Here is a 10,513-nt window from a genome sequence, read left to right as displayed (position 1 = left end):
CCAGCCGGACCCCCGCCCCCTCCCCCACCCATCCGCAATGGACACACTTCCATTTCCCGTTCCTTTGTAGGTGAGTCCTTCAAGCTCACTCTCACCCTGCACCTGCCCTCACATCTTTATTTCATCATCGTCGTTCATATAGAGAGGGTGATGTTTTTTCCAAATTTAAACGTTGGCACAGCGCTCATATCATAGGGCAAGAGATGATTCAGTCATGTGAATTACAGAAACACTCTCACAATGGCTCATATAAAAACAAGTTACTCATGTAATGAGTTCACAGGCAGCCGCAGTTGCAGCTGTTACTGAGCCATTGCATATTCAGTGTATGACGATGCTAACAAGATAATTGCATCAAATAATTAGACTTAATGGCTTTTTAGACAATCCAGTGGCATTATTAGGCATGTGCTCACTCTTTCTAAGATCATCGATAATGTAAGGGAAACAGGTCAATTTAGCTCAAAGGGAATCATTTAAGATTTTAAAGGGAACTCCACCAATAATATGTAAGGGAATTTGGACAGAATCACTGTGACGTAAGGATACGTTCTGTGAAGACCAGAGAGGTTAAAATGTCTGTAAGGAATCTGTCTGTTCTTTGTCTTAGGTGGGGGAAGTAAATCCAAAGAGCTTGTGATTGCTATCACTGGTTACCATGTGATGGTCACGCCGTGCATCTCTTTTGACCATTAATCTTAATTACTTGCCCTAAAATTGACAATCTCCTTGGAATTGTCAATAAGTGTTCTTTTTGTGTTAATGTTGAAAGCTGTTCTGTGAAAGAGTTGGTTAGGCTTGTTTCAAACTGGCTAGGGTCTGATTTATGACATCCTGTTGTCTTGGGCCTCTTGTGGAATTTTGGGCTCCTCAGGTTTCAACCATGTTTTAACCAAATCATAGATCGTCTGATTCGGTCTGATATCCTACAATAATGTAATTATGTGGTTTGTCAAGCCCCTTTGAAACTTTAATACAATCTGTGTATTGGTTTTGTTTGCCAAATGTTGGCATTTTATAAATTTTTACACATTTAGCAGACATTCTTATCCAGAGTGACCAACTAAACTGCTTTCTAAGGCTGCATGCATTTGATCAAAAATACAGTAAAAACAGTAATATTGTGAACTTATTTTAATTTAAACCTTGAGTGTCACACGATCCTTCAGAAATCATTCTAATATGCTGATTTGCAGCTCAAGAAACATTTATTATCAATGTTGAAAACAGCCATGCTGTTTAATATTTTTTGTGGAAATTGTGATATATTTTGTTCAGAATTCAGTTCAAACATCATGATAAACGTCTTTGCTATCACTTTTGATCAGTTTAACGTGTCCTTGCGGAATAAAAGTATTTCTTTAAAAAAAAATCATACTGACCCCAAACTTTGCATGGTAGTATACATTATCGTTTTCTGTAAAAAAAAAATGCTATACAATTTTTTAAATTTTTATTCGTCTCTTCCAACAGATGATTTTGAGTCCAAGTATTCTTTTCATCCTCTGGATGACTTCCCTCCTCCAGAAGAGTATAGACACTTCACGAAGATATACCCAAGCAAAGCTAACAGAGGTAAGTCCCAGGAAATGAACAGTTCAATCTAGCAGTTTTGTTCAGAAACACACAAGCTTCAACAAATACATGTAATGCATCTCACAGTGAGCACAAAGCCTCCTTTGATCACTCGTATGCTTTCATGAGCTTGTGTAAAGACAGAGCTGCTGCATGCTTTTCATCTTCAGTAGCTTTTAGGGGTGTCGAAATTAATCGATGCATCGCGATACGGACGTGGACGATTCTGCATCGAGGCAGTAATAGACCATAATCGATTATAGCCTATTGACGTCATTTGCAAACGCGCTTGTCACGCGAGTATTAAAAATGCACTCTATTTTTGGCTTTTTCCCCGCATATGGCACGTGTGCGCGCTAGAGACAATCGCGGCGGCTTCATTGCACAGAATATGCGCTGTGAGACACGTGCGTATTGCTTGTGCTTCCACTCACTGTTATTTTAGTCTTTTACTTTAGATATGCTTTCATTTCTGACGTTTGGGATGCAGTACGTATTAGATGCCTGAAACTCACGCACTGACTTTCGCGTGCGCTTTGTGTTTGTTTGTCCTGAAGCTTGCGGCTGCGTTTAAATGCACTTGCATCTCCGAATACTTTTATGATTCGAAATGAATGTGTAAACAGTATTCAGAACAGGACAAAACATCTGATATGTGGAAACGGATCTGTGCATTAGTGTGAATGCAGCCTATTAAAGCTGCCACTGTCTATAAACTCATCAGTAATAATCAAACAGCAATAATGCTGAAAAACCCATAACTATGTTTGTCTGTAAACTTTCGTATGCTTAAAGCACTCTTATACTGAAAGTGCTTTTTGTTTATCCCTTTTAATTGTCTTTTCCCCCCTTTATTACTTTATATTTGCTTGTATGCTTTAAAGCTATATTTACCTATATTTACTTTGTTTAATGCTTATCAATAATTAATATATAATTGAAAACTGCTTATATAATTGAATAAAAATGCACAAAATAAATTTAATATAATCTTGATATTGAATCGTTGACATCATAATCGTAATCGAATTGAATCGTGAAACCAGTGCCGATTCACACCCTTAGTAGCTTTATCACACGACTCTGCTGAATGCTTTTGTCTGATGGCAACAGTGATTTTTTTGAGAGCTTGGATTCATACATGTCTCTGTTTGTTTGGCAGTAATGAGAGGAGCCCCTCCTTTGCCGCCTGTTGGGAGGTAAACACTGTGACCAGTCACTCGGGCTTCATCGGCGACGAGGGTTCTTCACACAGACCCATACGCTCATAAACAGACAATCTCACATGCACATCTAAAAACACAAAGCCTGCACCTTATTAACAGCCATTCCCCCATCGGATATCATTCCTCTGCATTCAAGCAAGCTCCATCGTATCACTTTTGTCCGGTGCCGAAGGTCGTCTTCGCTCAGAAAAGAGTGAGATGAAGGAAAGTATTGCATTCCATCTTTATTTTATTATTTTCCCTTGTATCTAGGTGTAGCATTGCACATTTGGTTGGATGTGCACTGAGAGCTAGAAGTGGCCGTCAGAGCCTGTATGTAGGTAAAGCGTAGCACTTGAGACGGGAAGCGGAAAGCATGTCCCTGGAAAATGTCTTAACTACTACGTCAGGCAACATGTTCAATGTTTTGTTGTTGGTTTTTCCTCTCATTCGCTACCCCATGTTATGCACTGTGAATAATCACTCGGAGCAGAAAGCATCTGAGTGTGAGCTGAGCTGTAAAAACTGTTAGCTTTAGATGTTTTTGTCTTTTGTCCTGGTCGTGACCTTTTCAGGGAACAGCCATTGTCTTTAAGTTCTCTCAGGGGGTTTGTTGGACTTCATTGCCCTCCGGTAAGTTTGTGAACGAAAGGTCCAAAAGTGCCAACAGATGCTCTGCCATTAATAAATCAGCATGGCTCCTTCAGTCGTAACACATCCTCCTTTGGGAAACCGGTAGGTCAATTGCCTTTTATCGTTTGTTCTAAAGATGGACCATGGGATTTTTTTTCAAGTTTGGAGTTGTCGTCCTGCAATAATCCTCGCACCTCATTGTGAATGCTGGCTTTTCTGTCATTTTCCCGTTACAGGACGGCACGGCTATGCTGCTTGCATTATGTTTGTGATCTGGTTGAAAGCAGGCCTTGTCCACATGCTGCCTACGGACTGCTTTTGTAGGGCAGCATTGTGTCAAAGACATCCTTTGATGATGCATTTTAACAGTGTATGAACTTGATCTAGGATTTTCATCACTTTGCAAAAATCAAGTTCAGTGCATGCTGCTTTTTTGGGACAGACCTCCAATATAAACGCTGGCTAAATTTGCATGTAAAGCTGTGAACTTGCTTTCTGTTTTGCTTCATTTTCTTCTGTTTTTAAACAATGCATCTGCTCTTTGGATGAAAGGACCGTAACCAAGGGTTCTGGAACGGTTGTCTTATACTATATAGTATTGCTGCAGAAATGTGGTAACTAGTCATTTCACTACCAGTCATGTTCAGTGATGTTTGCAGTCAGCCTAGCCATGCAGGCTGGCACTGATAACAGTTCATCCACAGCTTGTTCAGTGTCATATTGTTAGATCTTCCTGTTTGTACGTTTGTGTTTATTCTCCAGAGAATAGACTGCATTTCAGATCTGCAGAAGAGCTAACTTTTTCATAAATGGAGTGTAGATTAGATGGACAGTTGTGAACGTTTTTTTGTTGTTCTGCCTTACATTTACTGATTAACGTGTCGGTACGGGATTTGTAAAAAAAAAAGGAAACGTATTTACAAGTACATAGATAGATATGGTAGTGATAGTTATTAATCTATTTTTAAGTTGTAAAAAGCTTGTAATATAGTACATAATTTCAGGCAAACATAGGATTCAAATGAAGTCTCGGACTAATCGTTACTTGATGGAATGTCCTCGCACGTGAATATGGCTGAGGATGTTTTCTTAGACTAATACTTGTCTTTAATTGCCTACTGTCTGCCAGCAGGTGTCAGTGAACATGTCTTTAGAGGAGCATAACTTACTCACAATGGAGAGAGAGGACTGTCATTGTCACCATTCCATGCTTAACTAAAGCCTGTCCACTCCTGTTGAAATAAAGCTGAGGAAAAAACATGGCCTAAGAATGTCCGTGTCATTTGGCAGGAGCAGACTTTGACGTAATAAAAGTTTTGCCAGTCTTACTGAATAAAAAACAAATAATTTGTTAAATATGTAAATGATCCAGGTAATCTTAACCCTGGTTGCGCCTCCAACAGATTCATCATCTGCTGTCAACCATATGTTTGGGTGAGAGAAATGTAAAGTTTGGTAAATTACTGAACATCCCTGCTGGAAAAAAAAGTGATTATTTTAATGGTTATAATGGGAATTGTATTGGTTTTAATGGAAACTGTAATGGTCCCTGTTGGTTGTTGCCTTCTATTGGTGGCATGTTAAAACAACTGAGTCCTAATGGAATATGGCCCAAAACATACTACTGGTAATAATTTTAATAGTTAACAGTTGATAGTTTGTAATTATTTATTTATTTACAGCAGGAACTTGTTGGTTCAGTACATGTTGTTTCAGTGAATAGTGGAGAAAAAACCTACAACAATTAAGTGCCCGCCTTATATTCCGTGAATGTGCTAAATAACTAAGAATAACAGTGCAGTAAAGGTAAAACTACTTGCGATACAAATCAGTGTTTATGATTGATAATACATTAAAATGATTTGATATCAAATACTAGTTTGCAGTATTAAGCGGCATAATGAAATGTTTTGTATAGCTAAAATAACTGAAGTGGACGACACCTGACATAGTTACAGTTGGCTGCTCCCGCCATTTGTAACAAATAAGGTAGGCTAGGCCAGTGTTTCTCAACCAGGGGTCCGTGGACCCCTAGTGGTCCTTGACGTAAGGCCAGGGGGTCCGTATGAAGTTTTGTATACATTTTGTATATTTTGACATGACATGTTCCCATGAAAGAAAAATCCAATATAGCTGACGATATGGCCAAATACTGGACAAGTCACCTAACTTGAATTATACATTAGACTGCATTTGGTCCTCACAAAGACACAAAGGATACATAGATGAGTCAATTTTGTTCTGGGGGTCCTTGAGGATGGTTCTGAATTGGACTGGGGTCCGGTACGCCAAAAGGTTGAGATTCACTGGGCTAGGCTATGTCAGAGCCTTTTAGACACACCTCAGAGCACGGTTGCACACATACACACAGCGCAAACGCTTACAGGGAGAAGCTCTGATTAGATTTGTTACAAAGGAAATATTCAAAAAATGCGGTGTTAACAATGGGTGGTGCGCGCTTAATTGGTTCAAGAGAGCAAAAGAATAGAACAAAAAGCACAAACTGCAATAATTCAGTAACTGACAAGAGGTTATAGTTATATGAAGTTAAAATTATGACTTAGGTTTTTAATAAGAGGTTTGTGAAACTGACCCTGCTTTTTTTAAACTTTATATTTTAATGTGTAAAATAAAAGCGTTGAGTAAGAACAACTGGTACATTAGGCTACTCTTCTATAGGGCTGGGAATCGATTCCAAAAAGAATCGATTCCGAGGCATTGGGAATCGAGAGTCGATTCCAAAGGTTGGAATCGATTCCATCAAGGGGAATCGACTCCTCATTCAGAGCCTTTTTCAGTTCAATTCCAGAACCAGGAATTGGAATCGGAATCGATTCAAAAAATCAACACATTTTAATATCCAAACATCTTATGCAAAATATGTAAAGCTTCATCATCAGCGCCTCACCCGTCAAGTGCGTCAAACATGAACTGTAAAAGGATTCTCAGGACACACCTGAGTCTAATACATTTTGATGCTCTCGACTTGTCCAATAGAGGTAAGTCAACGTATTTTTTTCTGTTGAAATGGAAAATGCATAAAGGAAAAATGATAATAATTAAAGTTTCATAAACATATACATGTGACCGGAGTTGTGTTTTTATTGAAAGAGAAACGAAAGGCCAGCTGAATTTCGTGTTATTTGGACATCATTAGGGGGGAGGAAGACTAAATAAATATCATTTTCAAACTATTCATGTAAATTGGCGCGAAATACCCTTGCTGTCATTTTAAATTTAGGTTTCTAACATTTTGAATTTTGAAAAATTTGAATGTCAAAAACAGAAACGTTGTAATTCAACTACGTGACATCTGTTTAATAATATATTTGCTTCCATTGTCCTCATTTGTAAGTCGCTTTGGATAAAAGCGTCTGCTAAATGACTAAATGGAAATGTAAAATGTAATACAGTTTAGTAGCCTAAATAGCTTTCATCCAGTGCATTCAAATGTAGGCTAAACGTACCTTACTGATGAAGAGTTTGCTTTCAGTGGACTGCCTGACTTAAAGGGATAGTTCACCCAAAAATGTTATCATCGTTTACACACCCACAAGTTGTTACAAACCTGTAATAATTTCTTTCTTCTGTTAAACATAAAAGATGATACTTTGAAGAATGTGGCTAACCAAACAGTTTCTGGTCCCCATTGACTCTGATAGTATTTTTTCTCTACTGTGGAAGTTACTGAGGACCAGAAACGGTTTAGTTACCCACATTCTTCAAAGTATCTTCTTTTGTGTTCAGCAGAAGAACGAACTTAATGCAGGTTTAGAACAACCTGGGTAAATTATGACATAATTTTCCATTTTTGTGGTGAACCATACCTTTAAAGTGACAGACACATCCATGCTTTTAGGCCTGTTGTTTTATAAAAATTTGGATAGTCTGTTAATAATATTTCATACATAATCAGAGCTTAGTAGACATAATTATTATATTTTAGACATTATTAGACAGATTAATAGATTATAGGCATATTTTATGTTAGACCCTATTTATTAATTTATCATTTATATTAATCATAAATATATACATAATAAATAATCATTTGGCATTTTAAAAAGTTTTAAAAAATGCTAAATTATTTAGATAAAAATGGGGCAAATGAATAAAAAATAATAAAAATTCATCCCACCCAGAACAGCTGCAGAACTGTCAAAAAAAAACTAATAATAATTAATAATTATAAATAATCAAATTTAAAATAATATTAATGTGTTCTGCTGCAAGTTTACATAGCCTTCTTGAACATGTTTTCTCATGGTTTACTGTTGAGCTATGAGTTTCTCACTGATTATTTGTGTCCTTGGTGGGTTTTTTTGTGAATGGGTGTCCCTTATTTTGTCTCGCTGAAGGCGTGTATCACCAGCCTAAGCAAAACTGGAAGAACCGCATCGCGAGAGTAGATGCAGGAAAGAAAAGAGACGAGGAGAAACCATTTTTAACCATAATGCCCGTTTCCTCTTAGAACCTTAATTAAATTAAAAGATGCAGACGTCTCATATATAATGCTGTAAATTTACAATTACGATATAAAACATAAGCTATGGAAAATGAGATTCAGGCATATGAGGAATAGTAAAAACAGCCCTTCATTTAATATAACAAAGTGCATAGGAAGATCTTGCAAATATTTTGTCTGTAAGCTATACAAACATTTATATGTCCTTAGACTTACACTTTAAGGTGACATTTTTACAGTATAATTATATATTTAAGCACTGGGTAATGAGTACTCATAGGCTTAGGGTTTGGTTTAGGATTAGTTGTATTAATAACATTTAACAAGGACTCTGTAAAATAAAATGTTATTGAATATTTTCCCATACAACTCTAGATGATCATTTCTATATTTTAAAGCCCATTTTATAATATGTGATGACCCTGGACCACAAAACCATTTTAAGCCGAATATTGATCCATTTGACATTTGACATCTTTTTCCCTACATTAGTGATGGACAAAATGCCCACAACTATTTCAAAAACCACTCAGAACATTACAATCGCCATGTTTTTGATGGCATGTTTTACAATCTACATGTGCTACAACTCAACCAAAAACTTGTTCAGCAAATCCACTGCTGCTCACGTCCAGATAAATAACATCAGCGCAGAAACTTGCCTCAGTGTTCTTAAGATGCAGAACTACAAGTGCACTGCGAACATCAAACATCTGATAGGAACATCTAAAGAGAAAGGAGAACCAGACACCATTCTGTTGATCTGGATGTGGCCTTTTGGCAACAGTTTTGGATTTGGACCCTGCAGTTCGGCTTTCGATATCCATGGCTGTCGTTTAACGGATGACAGAGGTCTGTTTAACCAAGCACATGGGGTAATGTTTCATCATAGAGATATTCGTAGGGATTTATCTAACATGCCACAACTCCCACGACCAGCTTTCCAGAAGTGGGTATGGTGGAATATGGAGTCTCCAAGTAATTCATATCCACTTCCCTTGCTAAAGGATCTATTTAATCTGACTTCAAGCTACCGCGGGGATTCGGATAGTCCAGTACCTTACGGTAGGATCACAGACACCACAGAGGAAGAGAAAAAATATACTATCCCAAAGAAGGACAAATTCGTTTGTTGGGTAGTGAGTAAGTTTAAGACAGACTTTAAGCGTTCACAATACTATACTGAGTTAGTGAAATTCATTAATGTGTCAGCTTATGGCAGGCACTTCAACAACCCAATTAATGGTAAAGATTATTCCAGTTTAGTGTCCAGTTGCAAATTCTACCTGTCGTTTGAGAATTCCATTCATAGAGACTATGTGACCGAGAAGCTGTTCAATGCTCTAGCGCTTGGTGCCGTTCCTGTTGTTCTTGGACCGTCCAGAGAAAACTATGAGCTGTTCATCCCAAGTAAAGCCTTCATCCATGTGGATGACTTTCCATCCCCAAAAGAACTGGCCGATCATCTGAAACTCCTGGACCAAAACGAGGACCTGTACAAGCAGTACTTCACCTGGAGAGAACATTTTGTTTCAACGGAAACATTATTTGGTCTTGAACATGCCTGTCGGATTTGTGATCATATTAGAAGGAATAAGCACTACAAAGTGGTCAAAGATCTCAACAGCTGGTTCTGGGGTTGAGGGCACTTTAAGAGATGCTGAGTGAAGGGTGTGGCAAGTCATGAATAATAAGACTTTTCACCTCCTTTAGTTTTAAAATGGGCATTAACCAACAACCCCAGCCAGGGTATAGCTGTGGGCCACCTCAACGTGTTTTTATTTTATTTTTTAAATGAACTGTTTTATTGTATAGTGTCATTATGTCGTCAACAGAGCAAATTCATCATAATAACTTGTAATGTCATAACCTATCAATAATTACATTAATGTTTACTGTTCCAATGTAAGCGCATTATTGTCAACAACCTTTGTTATTTTCTGCAGACTGAAGGATAAGCTGAAATTATTATTATTATTATTAAATATTATTATTTTGTGGTAATTGACATCATACCACAGATGATGAACAATACACATCAATAAAGTGTCAATTGTTTTGTAAGTTCACCTGTCAATCATCCATGCACTTCAACAGGGGATTTAAACTTTTATGATTTGATTTGATGATACAGGCATTGACAACATTATTATTATTATTTTTAGCGATCAATATTATGCAATGTAACTTACCAAGTTAAAGCAGCACTATGTAACTTTTGGCGCTCTAGCGGTTAATAAACAGAACTGCACACATCCCGCGGAAGAACATTCCAACCGGAGCTACTTCTCTAAGTTTATGTCTATGGCGATTCACGCAGGTATGTGTTACTCCGCAGCGGTGTCGACCCGACCAGGCTACAATAGTCCAAATATAAGTACTTATTATAAGTGTACCGGAGTGATTCGGAATAAGACAAAAACGCGGTTTGGAAGATGAATTCATGATGTACTCGCTCATTATATACATTTTGCAAATTTTGAACACAGAAAAAGGTACAAAGTGCTGCTTTAACTGACATATCTACTGTACAGTAGACCTTAATTTGGGAATAGGGAATAAATCTGTCAAAAGGAGGAGATGAGAGAGCAATCTTTCCACAGCTCTACTGCCCCACTTCTGTGTCTGCTTTTGC

At 37.6% G+C, this 10,513-nt stretch overlaps 2 protein-coding genes across 2 annotated transcripts in view; both read left to right on the top strand.

The window, feature by feature from the left end:
- The window catches only part of wipf2b (WAS/WASL interacting protein family, member 2b), an 11,376-nt gene extending 6,700 nt beyond the window's left edge, over nt 1-4,676 (top strand). The window contains exons 7-9 of the mRNA XM_016568531.1: nt 1-70; nt 1,474-1,575; nt 2,738-4,676. Of these exons, the coding sequence (XP_016424017.1) occupies nt 1-70; nt 1,474-1,575; nt 2,738-2,778 (213 nt within the window). The 3' untranslated portion in view covers nt 2,779-4,676. The remainder of the gene's footprint in view (nt 71-1,473; nt 1,576-2,737) is intronic.
- Nucleotides 4,677-8,321: 3,645 nt separating this feature from the next.
- On the top strand, nt 8,322-9,553 carry LOC107752528 (alpha-(1,3)-fucosyltransferase 9-like). The gene has a single exon (XM_016568529.1). It carries the CDS (start codon nt 8,373-8,375, stop codon nt 9,519-9,521), a length of 1,149 nt encoding a protein of 382 aa, XP_016424015.1. The 5' UTR covers nt 8,322-8,372; the 3' UTR covers nt 9,522-9,553.
- Nucleotides 9,554-10,513: the final 960 nt, after the last annotated feature.

This window comes from Sinocyclocheilus rhinocerous, unplaced genomic scaffold, assembly GCF_001515625.1.
Source record: "Sinocyclocheilus rhinocerous isolate Xijiao unplaced genomic scaffold, SAMN03320098_v1.1 scaffold1342, whole genome shotgun sequence".
In the NCBI taxonomy this organism is placed as follows: domain Eukaryota; kingdom Metazoa; phylum Chordata; class Actinopteri; order Cypriniformes; family Cyprinidae; genus Sinocyclocheilus; species Sinocyclocheilus rhinocerous.
This window is presented reverse-complemented; position numbering and strand designations above follow the sequence as displayed.

Bases quoted from the DNA above. Each gene is read 5' to 3' on its own strand.
- LOC107752528 (XM_016568529.1), top strand. From the start codon at position 8,373: ATGGACAAAATGCCCACAACTATTTCAAAAACCACTCAGAACATTACA.